Below are 20,634 nucleotides of genomic sequence, written 5' to 3'. Positions count from 1 at the left end.
GATACAACGTAACAATGAGGATCCCAATACATTGGATCATATGGGAGCAATGCCGGGACCGGATGAAAGCGACGTAACAGCCGGGAAAATGAAGCAGTGAGGAACGTAACAACGGGGTTCTACTGTATTTCAATACAACTTGCCCTGTTTATGAAGTGTTGTGCACTGATTTTAAATCTGCATTTCTTTTTATTCTGTAACAAATAGTTTAAAAATAATCACAATTTTATGTATCTCATTTGGAGCTAGAAAATTTTCTGAACAGAGTTGAAGCCATAATAAAATTTCACTTACCAAATTAATCTCTAATATCTAAGAAATGCAGTAAAACAAGAATGAGCCTCCTAGGCCAATTTGGTCTAAAGTTAAAGATTGGCAATCCCATTGTAGCAAAAGGTCATGCAGCTGCCTGAAACAAAACATATTTTTTAATAAGGTTACTGAACATTAAATCCTATAAATTTAATCTTACTACGGAGTACAAAATATTAAGTTTCAAGCAAAAAAAGAATTATTGTGATAGCATGGCTACAAGCTGAGATATTGCTACTCCAAGACTGCTACTGAGTCAAAATTGTGGTTTTGAGAAAACAATGAGAAATATTTTCTAGCATTTTTATGTAGACAGCCACTCTTCAAATTGCATGAATGCACCTGGCGAATAATCTGGGTGCATCCCAGACTTGTGCTCTTTTTTAGCCATCCTTTGAGGGCCCAGTGACAATGCCCGTTTCTTTTCGGAAGCGGTCGAGTGACGCGAGTCTTTTTCTTTGCCACTTTCTGAGCCAGTGTTCGTCACGTTCACATTCAGCTCTTGCAGAATGGCTGTTGCTGCATATTCGTTGCCAGCATTGAAGCGTAGCACTGCTTCTGCCACAGCTACTACCACAGCAGAGAGAGAGAGAAATGCTGTTCCTTGGGAATCAAACTCCAAATTGCTTAATGGAGCGGCTCATTTGCGTTTTGTATCTTCCCTCGCTGACACCTTTCCAGCAGCTTTCTGTCTGCCAAGCACTCATGCACTGGCAAAAGTGCGTGTGCCACACCTCGTGGCAAGTTATATGTGTGCGTCAGTTGTGGGTCACCTTTTGCCTTTGCTGCATTGTGACGGCACCAAAAGCCTTCGCCACTTGGGCACAAACTGTGGTTAGAGCTGCTGTCAGTGGATGTGACATGATGATAGGTCACCATCACTGCTTTATGCATGGCCTCTATATCACCAAAGTGTGATTTTAGCGCTCAGCCATAATAGGCACTCAGCCTGTTAATGAGGTCGGCTGTAAGCCTCCCCTTGCCGCCAAGGCCCCGCACGCCTTCATTTTTGTCCTTCTGCACAAGATTGCGCAGGGCTGATCCCATGTGCTTCTGGATGTGATTTACACAATCCTTCTTCACGGCATCTATGAAGCCGTAAACCTTTGCTTCCTTGATGGCATTGAAAGTTCGACTGTTACTGTTGCACAGCGTGCATTGTGTCCATTCCGTTCCAGTGACCGTTGAAACAAAATTAATTCCACCTCAACTTCCATTTGTCCAGACTTGGAATCTGTGTTCTTTTGTTATTGATGGGATTCCCTCCACCCAGCATACTCCACAGAATCGATTTTGGGGCCGATTTCACAGCCCAAGCAAAAGTTCGATAGCACGACGCAGTCGAGGACGTAGCCTGTGAAAAGCTCCACCACTGCACCAACTCTTATATGTGAAGAATAACCCTGGGTCATCCTGGAGCCATCAAAGCACACGGCAATGTTCCCTTTGTGTCCAAAGCTTAAATTTTCGTGCAGTTCAACTACTGTTTCAACACACTGCACCATAGTAGCCACAGCTGCACGCTCCGCAGCGGGCTTCAGCTTTTTTTTTTAGATGCCGCTGAAACGTTCTGTTATGAAGGCCTCGGCCAGACAGGCCCATCACGACGAAAATGTCATTCATGGTTGTTTGGCCATTATCTGTTGTAAGCATCGTTCACCCAGCTAAAATATTAATTTCGAATGGATTGCACTTTTTTTCGCCGTCCACCCACCGGAAACTTCACTCAGTCGCGATCTCGCTGCAGCACTTGCAGACCAGCGTCAGCTTTACTGCAAGGCCATATTCGCGATCGCCTTTCATCATTTTCATGCGTCCCTGACAAGTTTGGCAGTGCAGAGTACCAAGAAGCGAGTTAATCACGCATGTCGATGGCAGTAAACGCAGCCTTACATTCGTCTGGGACCGGTGCTGTCGCACTGCCGGATTCCGTGAACGGCTGAATCTTTAGCGTCATTGCTTCCATCTATCCAAGCCGCTCGAGAGTAGCCTTTTCTTGAGCTCCTGCTTCTTCTACTTCATTGTTGGTGGCAGGCTTTGCGCCGATTCTCACGCGGCCGGAGTCCAAACACGCGTTAGGTGCTTTGGCCGGCGATGCATCGTCGAGCGAAGCGTCAATTTCTCCGTGGCTGCCGGGTGGCGGGTCATCAAGACTTCCTTCTCGTCGATTGGCAGGTTCAGATGAAAAAGAAGTAGCATCATTTGTTTTTCTTTTCGTTTTTCGTCATTTCCGACCGAACTGAAATACCGAATGGTGCTTTTTCGGTCCTCCAGGCATAGTTGCATTAGGGTTGCACTCCGTTGCAAGCACTCACTCAAAATGGCGGCAGGTACAGCTCTCATACCGCACTGGCAAGCCTAAGCCTATCAGGTCGCGGCATTTGGTGTCACGTGCTCTTGCTGACCAATGATAATGCATGTTGAAGAAAATTTTGCACCTGTCTTTTTTTTTTTTTTTTCCTACCGCGGCGTGCACAGGGGGGGGGGGGGGCTGGCTGAAAGTGGAAAGGAAACCGAAAGCACGAGCTTTCAAACAAAACCAAGATGGCCCCGGTGGGGTTACTCGCTTTTGCGCAGCGCGCAATCGAATCTGGCACAGTTTAGTCCTCAATTTAAAGGGCAGTTCACGAAACTACACAATTTTAAATCAATATTACGGTGCTAATAGGCGTCAGTTTTAAATGAAAATTTGTTGAAAGGTGCAGAATGATGCCAGGAATTTAAAAATGAAAAGACTGAAAATCGGATCTTTTGACCATTTTCAGTCCCAAAGAGCCATGTCTCCCCTTAATCGTCCTTAAAGGGCCACTGTCCAGGGAAGGCCCTTTTAAGCAAAGGAGCCCAGTGTTTCGATCAGGTACCGGAGATAGTCTGTGCAAAATGCTACAGTGACACACGCGCCGCAAAGCATGGAAAATACAATTCAAAGCTCTCTCATGTTCTCCTCTGGGAAGCTAGCTTCCCCGTTTCCGGCGCTGGCCCGACGGGCCACAGCAATGACGTACTGTCAGCAGCAAAAGTTTGCGGGATCTCCAGCGCGTGGCGGAGCGACGCAAAACTGCATTGTTGCGCCATCTGCCGCAACCGTGCCTGATGACGAGGCTCGCGGCACTTCCGCGCCAGTCATTCTTTGCGCATGCCTGTCCTATCTTTGCTATCAGGCATGTCTCATCACTCGCTTCCCTGGGGTTCGCTTTTGACGCTCGTCACAGCCGCTGGAGCGCTGTGGAACCGCCGCCGCGCGTCTGCTTTGCCTGCTGCGATGGTGGACGAAGCGCCTGAGCATCTTTTGCACGGCGCGCTATATTCTCTGAATAAATGGCTTGAGCGTTAAATGTAATTCGAGTCCTTTCGACTCAGTTAAGATGTGTGTTCAGCCATTTACAACGAGTACACCTTCCCGTTAACACAGGAAAAACCTAACACGAATTGAGATGTTATTTCCTACAAACGTATACGAGAGGCGTGTCCCCCCCTCGGCCCCAAATAACCACCGAAATCGAGCTTCTACCTCCCGCTCACTTGCCAGTGTTGTTCATGGACACGTGCCACTCAACGGTACCACCTAACTTGCTTGACCCAAAAATCACCCCGATTCCTTCCCGAAAAACAATTGCTGGCTGCTTGCCTGGCGTGACATTTCCGAGTTTTGCTTCAATTATGAGCATGAACGTGGAGGTCGTCTGCAGTTTTCTGAGTCATATCTTTTATTTACAGTCATTTCATGTCATCGCACGGCCCATGGGTTCTCGCCTTCGCTCCCGCAAAAAGAATACTGTCACTGTAATTTATCATGTCACCATGCTTAACTGTAGAATGTATACTCCTCCAAACCTACATGGTGGCGTTCGATGAGAAACGGTATAAATTATGTGTACAGACTTGATTCTGAACAAGAGGCTACACCAAGGGATATGAAAATGTGAACAAAAAGCACGCAATCGATGGTGGTGAAAAAGAGATATATTTAAATTGAGGTGCTTTCCTGAAAAACAAAAACGAACAAAAGATCATAAAGAGACCTTTAGGGAGGTACCATTTAGTGGCCGGTATAGAGGCCTTCTGACGCTATCACTTCAGCGATTCTCCGCGGCATGGACGCGTACAGAGCCCTTACAGTTTCAGTTTCTGCGCTCAGTGCGCTCCAGCCCTCTTCAATTGCTCTCCAAAGAGCATCGGCGTTGGGGATGTGGCGCCTTTGGGCAGCGAGGCCCCACAAATTCTCGATAGGACTCAGGTCCGCGCCGCTCGGAGGCCACGGCAGTCGCAGCACACCACAAGAGTCAAGTGTAGCTCCCGTAAGGCGCGCAGTATGTACTGGGCTGCGGTCGTGCTGCAGCCTGTAAAAGCCGTCAGGAAACGGGCCGTCCAGGGCATACGGCACCAGGGTCTTCTTAATTATGTCGCAGTATGATGGAGCATTAAAAGTTCCATCGATGCGGACCAAAGGGCCGAGTCCATCTTTGCTGATGGCTCCCCAGACGGCAACGCTGCAGCGGCCACTCGATAGCACGCACTGCGTGTACTCCGGTCGGTATCTAAAACAAACGAGAAAAAGAACTATCATTATGAGCTACGCCATACCTGCGGCAAGTACAACTTCTGTCATCACTGAGAATAAGTTGCCGTAAACCGAATCGGCGCACGAAAAGGAAACCTAAAATATTGTAAACTGTTATGTTTGTTTGCCTTCTTAAGAAATAGAGCTTTTGAGAAAAAATGTCCGACTTAAAAAAAGAAAGCTCACGTGAAGAGAATGCTGCTAGATGAGTTAGTTGCTCTAGGATGGCTGGTGAACAGATCCGGCTGGTATATTCTGAACACTTCATTGGACAGTAAGCTGCTCGCCAAAGATAAAATGCGGATTCCTCTTCATTGTAAAGTACGGATTTGTATCTAAGATTTAAATACTTTATGTTAAAAACATGAACCTCAGTCATACCTGCAGTTGAGAGGCCGCCAAACACGCTGCTGTTGGTCCCACCTGGTGCAGAACGTGGATTCATCAGTAAAGGTGACTTGGCCCCAGTCTTCAACACCCCAGTGCTCGTACGCCTTAGCAAATTCCAGCCGCTGCCGGCGTTGGTTCTCTGTCAAATAGGGCTTTTGTGCTGCGGCACAATTTCTTAATCCCGCTTCTTTGAGGCGCCTTCTAATTGTGTCGCATGACACATGAATGCCGAGCTCTTTCTTGATTTCTTTGGCGCTCAAGAAGGGATCAACCACAGCAGCGGCAATAATCAGTCCGTCGTCTTCTTTCTCAGTGACCCTCGGTCGTCCACTGCGGTGGGCGTCAGCAATTCGTCCTTGATCGTCTCGGAATGCTTTCACCACTCGTGTTACTGCCGATTTAGACCTTCCTGTCAGGCGACATATTTCTTTCTGGGGCACACCTTCCACGAAGAGGCGTGCGATGTATAGTCTTTCATCCTCCGGAACACGAGGCACCATCGTTGCACTACAGACACCAACCTCAATTCTGGTTTCAGGAATAATGCACGACGAACAGGAATTGGGGGTCGCAATGACATCTTATCGATGCTCATGTTATCAGTCAAAAATAATGCTTGCTAGTCCAGCAACGCGTCTTGGAAGATAACATTTATTCAGGGAATATAGCGCGCCCTGCAAAAGGTGCTCAGGCGCTCCGTCCACCATCGCAGCTGGCGAAGCAGACGCGCGGCGGTGGTTCCACAGCGCTCCAGCGGCTGTGACGAGCGTCAAAAGCGAACCCCGGGGAAGCGAGCGATGAGACATGCCTGATAGCAAAGATAGGACAGGCATGCGCAAAGAATGACTGGCGCGGAAGTGCCGCGAGCCTCGTCATCAGGCGCGGTTGCGGCAGATGGCGCAGCAATGCAGTTTTGCGTCACTCCGCCACGCGCTGGAGATCCCGCAAACTTTTGCTGCTTACAGTACGTACCGGGAACGATGTCCATTGGTCCGTCTCGCTGACTGACGGGAGAAGGATGGGTGTCTACCGCTCGCAGTGCGCTTTTCCCTCGCCATGACCAGACAATCCAGCGGCGCGCGCTCCCTCGACCATTTTTTTTTTTTTTTCGCGCTCGCGGAGAGCCACGCCCCACCTCCCGCCAAACGCGGAGGAGGAAGGGGAATTTGTATTGAGGAGGCTAGACGACCTTGGGCAGGAGAGTGAAAAACCTTTGCGAGGGAACGGAAGGAGAGAGGCATGATAGAATCGGGTGATTGCGGTGGCTGTAACTGCGTTATTAGTTACTCTTTTCAAAAACATTTTGTGGCCTTGCGTTCTAGAGGCGAAGTCTCACAGTCACCGGGGAAGAAAATATTTTCGACCGGAGGGTGGACAGTGGGCCTTTAAGGGCAGCCAATTCAGTGGTAGCGTTTCTCTTCATTTTCCATCTACATGCAATATGGCGTTTTAAATGAATTATATTGTGGTTAATCCACAGATTGCAACATTTTGCCGTTTTATGACTTAGTGGACAAAAGTATTAATGCCAGATAGAAATAAAGCTTTGAACTTATTCCAAGGATACAAGACATCTGCATTTTGTTCAACTTCAGAAAAGAAGTGCAAATTATCAAGAATGGGTTCATCGTCGGCAGCTAAAAAATCATGAAAAGCTTCAAGAGAATGCCTGCGTTTTTTACTGTCTAATTTCACATTTACATAAATGAGCTTGTGGTCCGAAATTCCATCTGTGGTACTAACTGCATGGTCATCGGGTATGTTTTTGAGAAATACAGTCGAACCTCGATATATCGAACACGGATATATCGAATTATTGATTATATCGAACACTTTCTATATCACGCGGAAAATCGCATGCATTTTCAATTTTTTATTTCGAACGGCGTCGGTTGCCAAATGGATAAATCGAACTCCGCCACCCCAAACCATGTGCACTCTGTTGACAGGAGGCGAGCTTTCCCTCAACGCCCTCGAAGATAGCGGCGGCGCGATGGGCGTTCCCGACTGCTGCGCACGATCGCTGCATACATCGGTCGCGCCGAGGGCGCCATTTGAACGTAGCGGCGTATGCACGCGAAATGGTGAAAAAAAGTCAAGCGTCGCCGAAGCTTTCAGCATACCGAGGAGCACTTTGAGCACTCTGCTGAAAAACAAGAGTGACATAAAGGCCAAGGCGGAACAAAACCAGCACTCAGGCGCGCGGCGGGTGCGCAAAGCTGCCTTTGAAGACGTTGAGAAGGCGCTGCACAAATGGTTCATCGACGCAAGGGCCCGGAATATTCCTGTATCGGGACCGATGATACAACAGAAGGCCAAGAACTTTGCGTTCATTCTCGGTGCCGAGAACTTCAATGCCAGCAGCGGTTGGCTGCAACGTTTTAAGGCCCGCTTTAACATTGTCGGGAAGACGGTCTCGGGGGAAAGTGAGGACGCCAATGAAGGCGAGATCAAGAAGTGGCTTGAAGAAGAGTGGCCTAAGATCCTCGTCAAGTATGAGCCCAATCAGATATTCAATGCTGACGAGACGGGCCTGTTCTGGCAAATGCTTCCGCGACAAACGCTCGACACGCGCGGAGACAAGTGCCACGGCGGCAAGCAAGGCAAGGCTCGTATTACAGAGATTGCGGCGGAAGTTACTGCTGAGCGGCCAAACGAAGACGCTGCTGAGGTTGATCCCGTAAGCGCTGCCCCGCTCCCGACTGCAACCGAGGCTGCAGCTGCTTTGGACCTTGTACGCCGCTACTGCGGCGCAATAGAAGGCGCTGGACTATCGCTTGTGGACCGTTTAGACTACGTTGAGGACGCCGTGGTTAAGCACGCGGTTGCCAATTTGAAGCAAGCTATGCTGCTACAGTACTTTAAGCCAAAGGAATAAATACTTTGTTTGAAACTTCAAGTGAGTATTTATTGCGCCACTGTGCCACGATTGGTTCATTGATTGATTTGTACTAGTTTTTGACGCGTTTTCTACGTGATTTTGTATATCGAATTCCGGCTATATCGAACTATTTTCCAATCACCGCGCTGTTTGATATATCGAGGTTCGACTGTACAAGGTCGAGAACAGACTGCTTCGATTCAGTAATGCATGTTGGGGCATTTACAATCTGCTTAATGAAAAGTATGGTGTCAAGAAGAAGGCGAGCGCTATCAGCATCTTCGGAACTTGAGACCGCGAAACTTTTCCAATCTATGCCAGGTAGGTTAAAGTCTCCAGTAAGCACTAGCCCATGATTAGGTTTGAGCGGGCATTCTTAAGTACCCTGCCAATGATTCCATAAACGACACAGTAATTTTAAGAGGACGGTAAACCATGCCGAGCAAAACTGAAAGATTTTTTGACCTGATTGCACACCATAAGCTTTCATGACGCAAGTTTCCTTCCAGCTGAACTAAGGGTACACCTTCTTATACTATAATAGCCACACCACCTCCTCGCCCTTCGCGGTCACGTCTGATCATTTTGTGGGATGATGGAATAATTGCGAAATCTGTAATATTAGATGAAAGCCACGTTTCCGTGACGGCTATAATGTGCGGATCATAAATAAGAATAATCTCTCCTAAGTTACCTGACTTATTGGCGAAACTTCTCGCATTAAACAAAGTTATGCGCAACTCATTCTGTGTCAGCAGGATTCACCACTTGGCTTGGCACGGGTTAGCTGAACTGGTTGCAAGCTAGCTTTGTCCCACGCTTTGTCGGTACCGTCCACGCGTAGACGATCATAGACCAGTGTGGTCTTTTTGGCCTTATCCTTGCATTGCTTTCCAAGCTTCCACAAGTTAGAGCGTCTATTTAGTGTCACTTTACAATAGTCAGGATTGATAGAATAGGCTGTATTATTCAGCTTATGACAGTTACGTAGTACTTACACTTTTTCATTATACATTTAAACTTCTATGTAATGAACCTCTGTGTAGCAATTCCTTGATATTACGAAGTTTTTAAATTCCCCAACACCGCCCCCATTGAAGTACATGTATTTGAAAACTCCATGTAACGAACATATCAAGGAACATGAGTTCCTTGATATGGAACTCGCGACGCCAACTGCCTCCTAGCTATAGTGCCGAGTTAGTGGAAATTTGGCACAGCCCCGCAAGTTTCAGGATGATGAACTGAAGTGAGAGGAACACCAGCTATAGCAACGAGCGACCGCAGTTAATACAGCGCTTCGCGTAATTCAGCGCTGACTCCGCATCTCTTTGACAGACACAGCAGTCTCCGCGGCTTTTGCTGTCGGAACATGGCACTACAATAGTTCATGGCTAAAAGCGGTCAAAAATAACAAAAAAGACGTGGGCCGAGCAGCGCGTGCCCATCGCTACCACGCGGTTGCTCGTGGGCCCGAGGGCAGCGTGTCTGTTGCGGGGACAGCGGAGTGCGCCGGCGACGCGAGGCAGAGCACGGCCAGTCTCGAGGGAGAGAGCGCTCGTGACCGGCCGTGGGCAGAGTTGGTTTCCTGGGGCAAAGGTGGTGGGCAAGAGCGCTCTCCCCCAGACTTATTCCTCCTCCACTACCTCATTTCCCCGCTCCCTCGTAGACGCGTCACGCGAGCCGCAGAGGAGGTGAAGGCTGCCACCACAGTCGCGCCGAGCTATCAGCGCGATCGCGAAAGATTTCACCGCTTCTATGACTTTAAATATTTCTAATTTACTGTAAACACTTTCAAGGTCATTTCCCTTACATCAATCCTTAATCTGGTTTTCGTTCTACATTGTCCTTTTGGGTCTTCATGCGAAAACTGCATGAAACGGAAACCTAGATGTAACGAAAAATTGCGGTCATTTTGCAATTTCGTTATAACCAGGCTTAACTGTAATCAAAAAAGTTAGGTATTACTGGTCTGGGTTTGTTGCTCTTTTTGCTCCTATCCTGTGTACTTGTTCGACAGTTTTTGCCGAGACTAAGTTTTTCTTGGCACATATCATCCAAAACCTTTTCTCTCAAGCTCTTTGTGTCTTCAGTTTCAGTTTCAGGAATGCCAAAAATAAAGAGGTTTCTACGCTGACTTTTATCTTCTAAGTCAATCATCTTTTCCTGCTGATCGATGATTACTTTCCTGAGTGAAGAAGTGTCAGATCGCAACTCTGCTATTTCTTCCGTGTGCTGTGCAATAACCTTGAGCGTTTCATTTAGATCAGCAAGTTTAGCAATGACTGTTGTTTCCAGAGATGTCTGAGACTCGGAGACAGTGTCCATGGAAGCCTGCAAAGTCTGCATGCTCTTCAAGCCAAGCTCAAATTTATCGGGCCCAGGATTTGCCTCAACATCACCAGACAGCAGAATGAGAGACAAACCAGGCTTCGTTAGGCAGCGAAAAGCATACAGCCAGGCACGGCAGGATAATAGCGAACCTGTCATTGCTATGGTAACAACGGATGAAATCAACATGAAACTGTGTAAAGCACAGGAAAAGGTTCACCGGTTCATTCGTCATAGCTCCGCCGTGCCCTCTGAAGCTCTGCTTGCTGAGGTGCTCAATATATGCCGCTAATGGTGGTACTGAAGTTGCATGGGTGGAATCCAGACTTGTCATGATGCCACGATTGCCATGAAATGTGCTGGTATTTTGACTGATGAGAATGACGGGTGCAGGTGCAGGGTGCAGGCACAGTTTGGATGATTGTCCACAGCGTGAGCTGTGTAGAGAACAGGAAAGAGTTCACCGATGCATTTGTCATAGTCCCGCTGTGCCCTTAACGAGCCAGGGCCATTTGAAGAGGAGATTCACAACTGTTTTCGGGATACCGCAGCAAAATGGAAATGTGCTGAGCGAACTTTACTTCAGTGAGAGCAAGTGCCTGATGAAACGTGCACAAGTTACATTGAAGGGGTGCTGAAACTCTGCAAAGCAGTGAATCCCCGGATGTCTGAACAAGACAGTGTTGGCCATTTTTTAAAGGGCATTGTGGAGGACGTGTAAAACTTTTTAATCACTAAAGATAACTTGGATTCTGCTACGGCTGTCATCAAACACTGTCGCACGTTCGAAGCTCTTAAGCTACGTCACATTACTCCAGGCCACTTACATCTGGTGACACTAGTGACCACATATGAAAAAGTGGGTATTGACTTCATAGTCCCGTTTCTCCGCTCGTCCAAAGGCAATCGCTAGGTGATCGTATGCATTGATCACCTCGCGTGTTACTGTGAAACTGCCGCCATTCGTTCCGCCACCGCCACCTGACGTCTCTTTCTTTTTTATGCCGTCATCCTCCATCATTGGCCTCCTCGTGCCATTATTACCGTGGCCGCCAATTTAGGGCAGATGTTGTGGAACACCTTCTGTGCTTTTATTCTTGCCAATTCTGTCGCTTTAAACCATACCACCTCCAGGCAAATGGCCTCGTTGAACATACAAACTGGACACTGACAAACATGCTTGTGATGTATGTTGACTCTCATCATAAGGACTGGGGGGACGTGTTTCTCTTCATTACATATGCCTGTAACACTTTGAGGCATGAAACAACTGCTTACAGCCCATTTTTCCTTCTCTATGCCCGTCTGCCTCAAAGTTCTCTCGACATCATCTTACTGTTCTCTCTTCTAGCCTTCTGTTTCCATCACCCTCTGCCACGCTGAAGAGGCTCATTGGCTTGCTCGGTTATGCACTCTGTCCTCACAGGACCACTCTAAGCAGAGCTACGATCGTCGGCACAAGGATGTCTGCTAGTTTCCTGGTGACAGTATGGTTCTGGACCCCTGTCCACAAGTGTGGTTTGTCCCAGAGGCTGTTGTCGCACTACACAGACCATTTATTGTGCTGACTAAGATCAATGACTTGAATTACGTGGTCACTCGCCAATTTCCCAAGGCCGCCCCTCTCGGAAAGCACAAGTTGTGCATGTCGCAAGGATGAAACTCTGCCACTCTCTGGACCCTTGACTAACAGCCAAGGGGGCTTCGTCTGCGAAGGAGGAAATATCGGGCAGCGCTGAAGAGAAAAAGGAAGTGTGAGAAAGAAGCAGTTCGCCATCTTTCCTTAAGGCGTTAACGCACCAGGCTAAGATGGAGTCACCCCTGTAAATAAACCTTTACAATATATATATATATATATATACAGTCAAACCCGGATATATCGAATTTTGGTTATATCGAACTCACGAAATATCCCCTTGAAAATCCCATGTAAAAGTATAGGAAAGCCGCGTCATATATCGAACTCAATTTCACCGGTCGTTCGATATATCGAACTCCGCACCACGCACTGGAAAGTGTGCCTTCCCCAAAGACGATCGCATCACCCCTGGCCGTTTGCCGCGTGACGTTTTCAAGCCACGCGCGGAAGGAATGAGAGGGGACAGTTCGGCGACGGCTGGTCTGGGCAGCGCCGCGCTCATTCCCCAAAGGCGCGCGCATCTGCAGTTGTCGTTTCCCGCGCGCCAACACATGACGTTTGCAAGCCATGTGTGTGTGGGTGTGCCCATTCTTTTGTTGAGCTATCTCTCTCCTTCAGCACGCGCAACGCATGCGCCAAGCCAGCTCAGCCCGTTTTCAGACAGGGGTTGGATGTTTTCTGCAGCGTTTGTTGCAAACCCTCTGCGCGATGCGGACGCGCCAGCTGACGTGGCTATGGTGCCTGCGGACGTTAGAAAGCGGTAGCTCTCTCCGTTTTTTTTTTCTTTTTTTTTTGTGGGAGTCATCTTTTCTTATCGCTGTGCTGTACGCGCGGCGTAGCGTAAGATATGGCAACTGTGGAAGTTAAAAAGCGGCAGGCTTTTTTTTTTTTTTTCCGGGGATGTTTTTTTTTTTATCGTTTATCCTTGCATGTATGAATCAGCGAAATCACACGGTCAGCTGCTACGATCATGACGCCCGCCCCAAGCGCGGCGTGATAAATCGAACCAGGCTTGTGCAATCAAGCCATCACGGGCACTCTGCCAAGTTCGCTCCCCGCCACCACAGGAGCTATCAAAAGATAAACGCGCCCTGACGTTATCGCTGCGCAGCATCTTGGCACGCTGCCAATGAGCTGTGGATGAGACGACCGAAACGGACTGACGCGCGCCATCGACATGCAAGCAAAAATGCTCGCAATTTCTGCCGCCGCGGCGACGCAGAAACCTTGTTTTGAGCTGCCGCGGTGGCTCGAGCGGCGAGAGGGACGCAGTTCCAACAAATTTGAAAATTTTCCCTCTGCGCTGCCGCTCGTTGCTGAGATTGCTGAGATTGCTCAGTCGCTTGCATGTGAACGAGCTGGCCTTAACGCATTTTTTTTTTTTTTTTTAAATTCTGGGGTGCAAAAATGGAAGGTGGGTTCATTACGCGACAAATACGGTATCGTTTTTTCGCATCGTAAGTGCCGTCACAAGCCGATTTCTGTATATCGAATTATCGATATATCGAACTCTCGCGATCCCGTTCGAGTTCGATATATCCGGGTTCGACTGTATATATATTGACTTTTGCTGCTCCCGTGCCTCCTCCAAAGCAAAGCAAATTAAGCCACGTTTAGTTTTGGTGACAGTACACGAGGCCAATTCAGTTTTGCTCTAGGCTCTTTAAGTTCATTGCTTCTTCTGTTGAGTTCAGATCACTAAAGAACAGTTCATACAGTAAGACCTCGATAATTCAAACTCAGATAATTCAAAATCTCGGATAATTTGAAGAATTTCTGCAGTCCCGTAATTTCAATTGTAAATATAAATGTACAATTTGAAGCGGCTAGCTGCACTGACCCTATTAATTCAATGATTTTCGGTGCTTCGCTGGTGGTCCTGATATAAATTTTGCCACAAACTAATGAAGCAATGGCATCTGCGAAGTGGTGCCACAAAGCTATGCTTATTCTTGATATGCTGTAGCGTCCCAGCCCTAGAGCTCTCGGCACAGAAAACCACTCTGTGGTTTTCTGCCAACCACTGAGGCGCACTCCTGCGGAGGTGGAGACGTGCTACACTGCAATGCTGTTGTGGATACTCTCGATGCTTCGTCGAGGCACGGCCAGACAGGATCGAGGCAGTGGCGCGCAACTCTTTGCGCACCACTGCCAGCGGCCTTGACAGGAGTGCTGGAAATGGCTTGCCCACTGTGTTCTCACAATGAATGTTTTTATGTAGGCCAGGTTTTTTGTGGTGTTTGGTTAATTTGAAAACCTGGTTAATGTAAACATTTTTCTTGGTCCCAATGACTTCGAATTAACAAGGTTTTACTGCTTTTACTGTAATTCAGTGCAAGGACTTTGTTGTTCGGATCGTGAACAAGGATCATAAATGGGATCCATAGTGACGATGCAATGCACACTTGTAGTACAAAACGGCTGGTGATAGCTTTTGTTTCGGCTACTGCTTGACAAGACTGTTTGCTACCCTTCTCAGTATGCATTCTGGCTGACATTTCATGTTATCGCTAATATTTGGTAGGAATTGGAACGGTGGGAAGGAAGAAATATCTCCCTTTCTGCCAAATGAGCATCAAAAAATCCATGAGGCCCAGCTATATTATTAGCATAACGCAGCAAAGCACAGTGCAGTTATATTGTGCAGTAAAAAACTTTACTTGGAGTGAGATCCTATGCAGTTGTGTTTAGTTTCTCTTTACAATTCCTTTGCCTTTTAATCTTCACCATGCATACTTCCAGTTTATGCCAGTGGAGCCTGTGTCATTTATAACTGGATTTGAAATTATGAGTAAAGACTGAAAATGACTCTGTAATAACTATAACTATCTTGAAGTGTAGCCTAGCCGCTGTAACCCGTGTTCAAGTGCAAGACACTGCGTTGACACACTGCAGTTTGCATCTCAGCGGATCTTCGGCCAATGTAGCACTACCTGTGTTTGATTTCTAGCTTATAAGAACTTCGATTTCAGTGTAAGTGGAGTGTTTGATATTGGAATGCAGTAATTAATCTGCTACACATGACTCCTGGGGGGGTTGGGACCTTTGCAACTTTGCAGAATGAGTTCCATGGCTGGCAAGGACTGAAGAAACTGCTGGACGATTGGACTGATCCAGCTGCTGAAGAGTACATTGGGATGCTTGTGGACCACTTGCAAGTTCCTGAGGCTTTTAAGCTAGCAGTGGCTGCAGCACTCGGGAAAAAGTTAGTATGGTTCCATTAATTATACTATTTTTGAGATGTCTAGCCATCCTCTTTTGGTTGTGTGTGGCTAACCAACCACCTGTAGGTTGTTCTTGCGTACTTTAAGGAAATATGCGCTTGAGTGAAAATTTTTTAATGAACATGCAGTAGCCACTCGTTCTGATGAACCTAAATCAATTGGAAGTGCTCAAACAGTTCCTGAAGATACTGGTTTCAGAGTTGAGAGAATCAGCCCTTATGATAAAAGGCAGTTATTGTGTGACAAAATTTTGTATTCGTTATTGGTAGCTTCACAGCTAAGTGAGTTTGTCTCTGCTTGTGTGGACCTTCCTTTTTTGGCATAAATCACTGCTGTACAGCAAAGGTTTTCTTCTACAGACACATTAATGCCTCAGTTGCCTTCAGAAGTGGCTTCTTTTCTGACTTTTTCCTGAAAGTGAGAACGAGGCAAGCATGCTTGTCAGCATGCTCACTTACTACTTGAGCTGCAAACTAGCTTCAAACTAGAGGATAGGGAATTCTGCAAATGGTTGCATGGTTTTTGTGGAAATATACACAGTATTAACAATATCAGCCATTCACATAGCATATGGTTGTTCTCAGTTACAACTGGTGCGTTAATGAAATCAGAATATCTTTTTGGCTTAATTGTGGCCACAATGGTAGCCTAGGTCATTTCTATAGAGTATCCAGGCTAGATGGTTGCACCAAAATAAAAGCCAAGTGTAGCCAAAGCCATGACCTTGAGTTGGGCATATTTGTTGTTTGATTTAGGGTACAGAGATCTGCTTTTTAATGTGATTGCATTAAAGGCCCCATTCTCCAGAAAATTTGATTTTGGCATTGTAAGCAAAAAAATTAAACATGGCTTAGCTCTGCTATGCCTGGATATACGTAGCGAAAAGCAGTGACTAACTCGAGACCAGAAGAAGTTCATTTCTTCAGTCTTCTGCACCGTTCGTCAGCAGCTAAACTCTCCTTGGTTTCCATGTCGAGCGCGTCTAAGTTCACCGGCGTTCTATAATTCGTTTATAGGAAAGAAAAGACGCAGCATCTGTTACTCGTGAAAGGCAAGAAATGCTACCCGGCAGCGTTGGAGCGCACTCGTTCTCGCTTGGTCCTCATAGCTGACGGCAGATGAGTGACGTCACATCCTTGACGTCACCCTAATTGAGTGAATTTACTATTTTAGTCTTTGGTACTTTCAAAGTGCGCTCCAATCGCAGTATCTGTCACACGCGGAATATCGCTATCATCCTCACGGTACACTAGCGGAATTATGAGCAGCGCTTCGCGACCTGCGGCGTGGCACAGCAGTAAAGCGCTCGGCTGGGGATCCAAGAGATGGAGATTCGATTCCTGGGTGGATACTAATTTTTTTTTTTAATGAGGAGGAGTTGCACACCTCTTAAGCGTTGCTAAGCAACGCCGGCAGAGCTTGGTGAGGGGGCTGCACATTTGGCCTTGGCTGTGACGTCACAGTATACGCGAAGCTCGGCTCTGACCCTCGTAGTGAAGCTTTTCGCTTCAAACACCTGCGCCTCTCCTAGTGACGTCACTCGGCGAGTTCGCGCATACGCAGCTGTGGATAAAAGTGATCACGCCAGACCCGGTGTTGACAGCCTAGTGAAGCTTTTTGCTTCAAAGATTATGGGTATTTCCCTGGTAAGTGGTAGTTGGAAGCTGACATGGCCAGGCACTGATTAAGTGTTGGGCTGTGTGATGTCACGACACCACATGCCGTGAGCATGTTAGTAGGAGCTGCCAACTTGGGCTTCTCCTTCCAGATAGAAGAGTGAGGGGAATCGAACCTTCGAGTTTCTTGGATCTCGAGTCAAACACACTACCTCTAGGCCACACAGTCACATTTGCATGGCGTGATTATAGATCTACATATGTCAGGTGGTCTTCCACATAATGTGGTATTTTACGAACGAGCAGCAAAGTGCATGTACAAGAATGAGGATGTGTGCGAATGAGGTAGCAGCAGACAGGAGCCGTTAATGCTTTCATGTTATACGCTTGAAGGCAGAGGTTAAAGTGTCCCCTCACATTTTTTTTTTTGGTAACATACAGCAAGCATTGTGCTCTGGGACATGGTACTCCTGGGCCTCATGACCCCTGCCATCAGACAGTGGCAAGCAGTTGGCACGTCTGTACATATAAATAGCACGGTGCTCGAATGTGAAGTAAGCCATCAATCACTTCCTCTAGCCATATAGCAGTTATTAAAATAATGCAGCAGCACCTCACTGATACATTGTCGGTACATTTTTTCTTCTTAATGCAGGAAAAACGTATTATCCAGGAAATCATATTATCCGAATTGTCTGATTTTGAAAATTTTAACTGCTGAATGTGTTACAGAGGCATTTATTATTGACACTTCCACTGCACAAAAGTGTAAATTAGCATTTCTTTATACAGTCGAACCTCGTTATAACAAACATGGATACAGCGAATTATCGGATATAACGAAGTAAAAGCAAAGTTTGGTTGGCTGTGCTTTATTTCTATGGGAGTTCTATCTGTATAACGAAATGAAAAACTGAAAATTTGACACTAAATCGGTTATAACGAAGCATATTTCGTATGAGTGGCAAGCAGTATTTCGTATGACTCAAAATCCGCAAAGAAGCAAAAAAAAAAAACAAATTTCAAAAAGCTAAATTTCGGTTTTATCAATCGCCTCCACCTAAAATGTGTTTGAATCACCCGCGCTTTCGCACGCCACTCCATCTAGGGACCGCGAATGAATCTAGCATCAACGGCTGCCTGGCATGTGACCGGCACGTGATCGAACCACCGCCCGCGTCGCCTCCACCTAAAATGTGTTTGAATCACCCGCGCTTTCGCACGCCACGCCATCTAGGGACCGCGAGTGAATCTAGCATCAACGGCTGCCTGGCATGTGACCTGCACGTGATCGAACCACCACCCGCGTGCCCCTGCCCCTACTGCCCCTACTTTTTGCCGACCCGCACTTGTGCTCACTTTCCTCAAATCGTGCCGTCGTCTTGCAGCATGGCGGCGCCGAAACACAAAGCAGTTTCTCTTGAAACAAAGATAAAAATATTCAGGGCGGTCGACAGCGGGCGCAAGAAGAAAGAGATTGCCGCAGACTTCGGCGTTGCGCCTAGCACTCTGTCAACCATACTGAGCGCAAGGCAGAAGATAGAAAACGTGCACTCTGCAGGCGCCGTGAAGAACGACAGGAAGCGTGTCAGATATTGTCACCACCAAGATGTTGAAGATTCCTTGTTCATGTGGTTCAAGGACGTTAGAGCGCGCAACCTGCCTGTGTCTGGTGCCGTGCTTCAAATGAAGGCAAGAAGTCTCGCTTGCGTCTTAAGCCACGATGACTTCTATGCAAGCAGTGGCTGGCTGCAGCGATTTAAAGACCGCCACCAGATTGTTTGCCACACCTTGTCGGGCGAAGAAGCAGCCGTCGATGTAGAGAACTGCGAGAAGTGGGCAGAAAGCTTCCGCATGCAACTGGATGGCTACGAGATGCGCGATGTCTACAACGTGGACGAGACTGCACTTTTTTTTAAGCTGCTTCCGGAAAGGTCACTCGTTGCGAAGAACGAACTGTGCCGAGGAGGCAAGAAAAGCAAAGACCGCGTCACCGTTGTTGTTTGTGTCAACACGGATGGGTCAGATAAAAGGTGGCTTACTGTTATTGGTAAATCTGCTCGCCCCAGGTGCCTGCGCAATGCCCGGAATGTCCAAGCGGACTATCGCTCGAACAAAAAGGCATGGATGACGTCGTCACTCTTTGAAGCATGGCTGAAGGCCTTCGACAAAGACATGGCAGAGCAGCGCAGGAAAGTGCTCCTTATATTGGACTGCTCTGCTCATAAGGTGTCTGTCATTCGCTCACTAAAATGCTGCTACCAAAAGCGATTGGTTGCGCAGCTCGTATTTGACATAGACAAGGGCATATCAACGGCCATAAACCTCAAAACTACGCTGGACATGCTGTACGGTGCATGGAACGAAGTGGCACAGTCGACAATAAGAAATTGCTTTGTTGATGCTGGCCTAGCCCCATCCACCAGCGAGACTGAGCCCAACGACGCCCACGATTCTAAAGGTGAAGCGGACAATTTCGACGAGACGACATGGCGTCAACTGGCGGTTCCGAATGTTACGTTCGAGGACTTTATTGCTGCCGATGACAACTTGGCTGTGGCGCCCGAATTGACCGACCAAAAATTGTCGATCAGCTGCTTCCTACAGATGATGCTACGAGCAGCGATGAGAGTGAAGAAGGCGAAGAGCGAGCTCTCAGCAGCACAGAGGCCGCTGATATGGTGAGGAAATTGAGAAGATACCTTGAGAACCTACCTGTGGCCAAATCAGCTGACATTGGGAAAGCGCTGCACAGTGTCGATTTCGTTGAGAAATTTATTCTATCGAGTAGTGTGAAGCGCCGCCAAATGAAGATTACGTCATTTTTTAAATAAATCAGTTCTGCGTGGCCTAAATCCCGATTTGTGTGCTCATTTTTGCTTGGCAGTGCAAAATGAAAGGTAAGGTTTCGCGTGCTTATACCGCGCTTTAAAGAAAAAAAAATGCTTTTTTTTCAGCTCTGTGCTTTCCATTTTAGGGTAGCCTTTACTTGGGTTTATGAACAGAATGTTTTTTTTGTAGGAATTTGTGTGTACTTTTACAACGAATATCGGATATAACGAACGAATTTTCGCGCAAAATGAGACTTCGTTATAACGAGGTTTGACTGTATCAGACATGAATGCCTTCTTTTTAAGTTCTCGCAGAATTCAATCCATGTTTGTATTGTCCTAAGTAAGTAATAAATCCGGTCCATTGATGGCAATGCTGAACCGAGATAGCTTTCTTGGTTGTTTTCGGGTGTTTTGCCCCGTAACATCATTGTGTTGTGGAGAAGAGATTGGGATGGGTGGCTGCCACTGCATTTTTACTCTTCACACTGCATTCACCTGACCTGGCCCGCTCATATATAATCACATAGTTGTATAGTTCTCGAATAGTTGGTTCCTATGGTGCTAAGGAAATGCAATGAAGCTACTTCGATGCTTCGCCCCTTTGCATGTAGGCGCTGCAGGAAAGCAATCAAGGTGGGCAAGCGCCGCTTTTTTCACGTTGTGCACCCCCTGGTTTGGCCCCCTTGCATGTTAGCACGTGTCCGATTGACTGTCAGATATGATCACAATTTGTCAGAATTCTGAATGTAATAACCAGGAAATTGTGTTACTGATTTTGAGCATATGAAAGGGGGAATTGTATGAACTGAGAACGTGCCAACGAGGTTTTACCTCACTTTCCTCTTC

The 20,634-nt window shown here is 47.1% G+C and overlaps 1 protein-coding gene across 5 annotated transcripts in view; it reads left to right on the top strand.

The window, feature by feature from the left end:
- Positions 1-20,634, top strand: part of LOC146203324 (uncharacterized) — a 492,360-nt gene that overhangs the window by 406,131 nt on the left and 65,595 nt on the right. For all 5 annotated transcript variants that reach the window (XM_084588675.1, XM_084588676.1, XM_084588674.1 and 2 more), the window contains one exon: positions 15,174-15,319. In XM_084588675.1, the coding sequence (XP_084444801.1) occupies positions 15,174-15,319 (146 nt within the window). The remainder of the gene's footprint in view (positions 1-15,173; positions 15,320-20,634) is intronic.

Source organism: Amblyomma maculatum, chromosome 1 (assembly GCF_055883805.1).
Source record: "Amblyomma maculatum isolate TAMU_Amacu chromosome 1, ASM5588380v1, whole genome shotgun sequence".
Classification (NCBI taxonomy): domain Eukaryota; kingdom Metazoa; phylum Arthropoda; class Arachnida; order Ixodida; family Ixodidae; genus Amblyomma; species Amblyomma maculatum.
The sequence above is the reverse complement of the archived record's forward strand: the minus strand, read 5'-3'. Positions and strand labels throughout refer to the sequence as shown.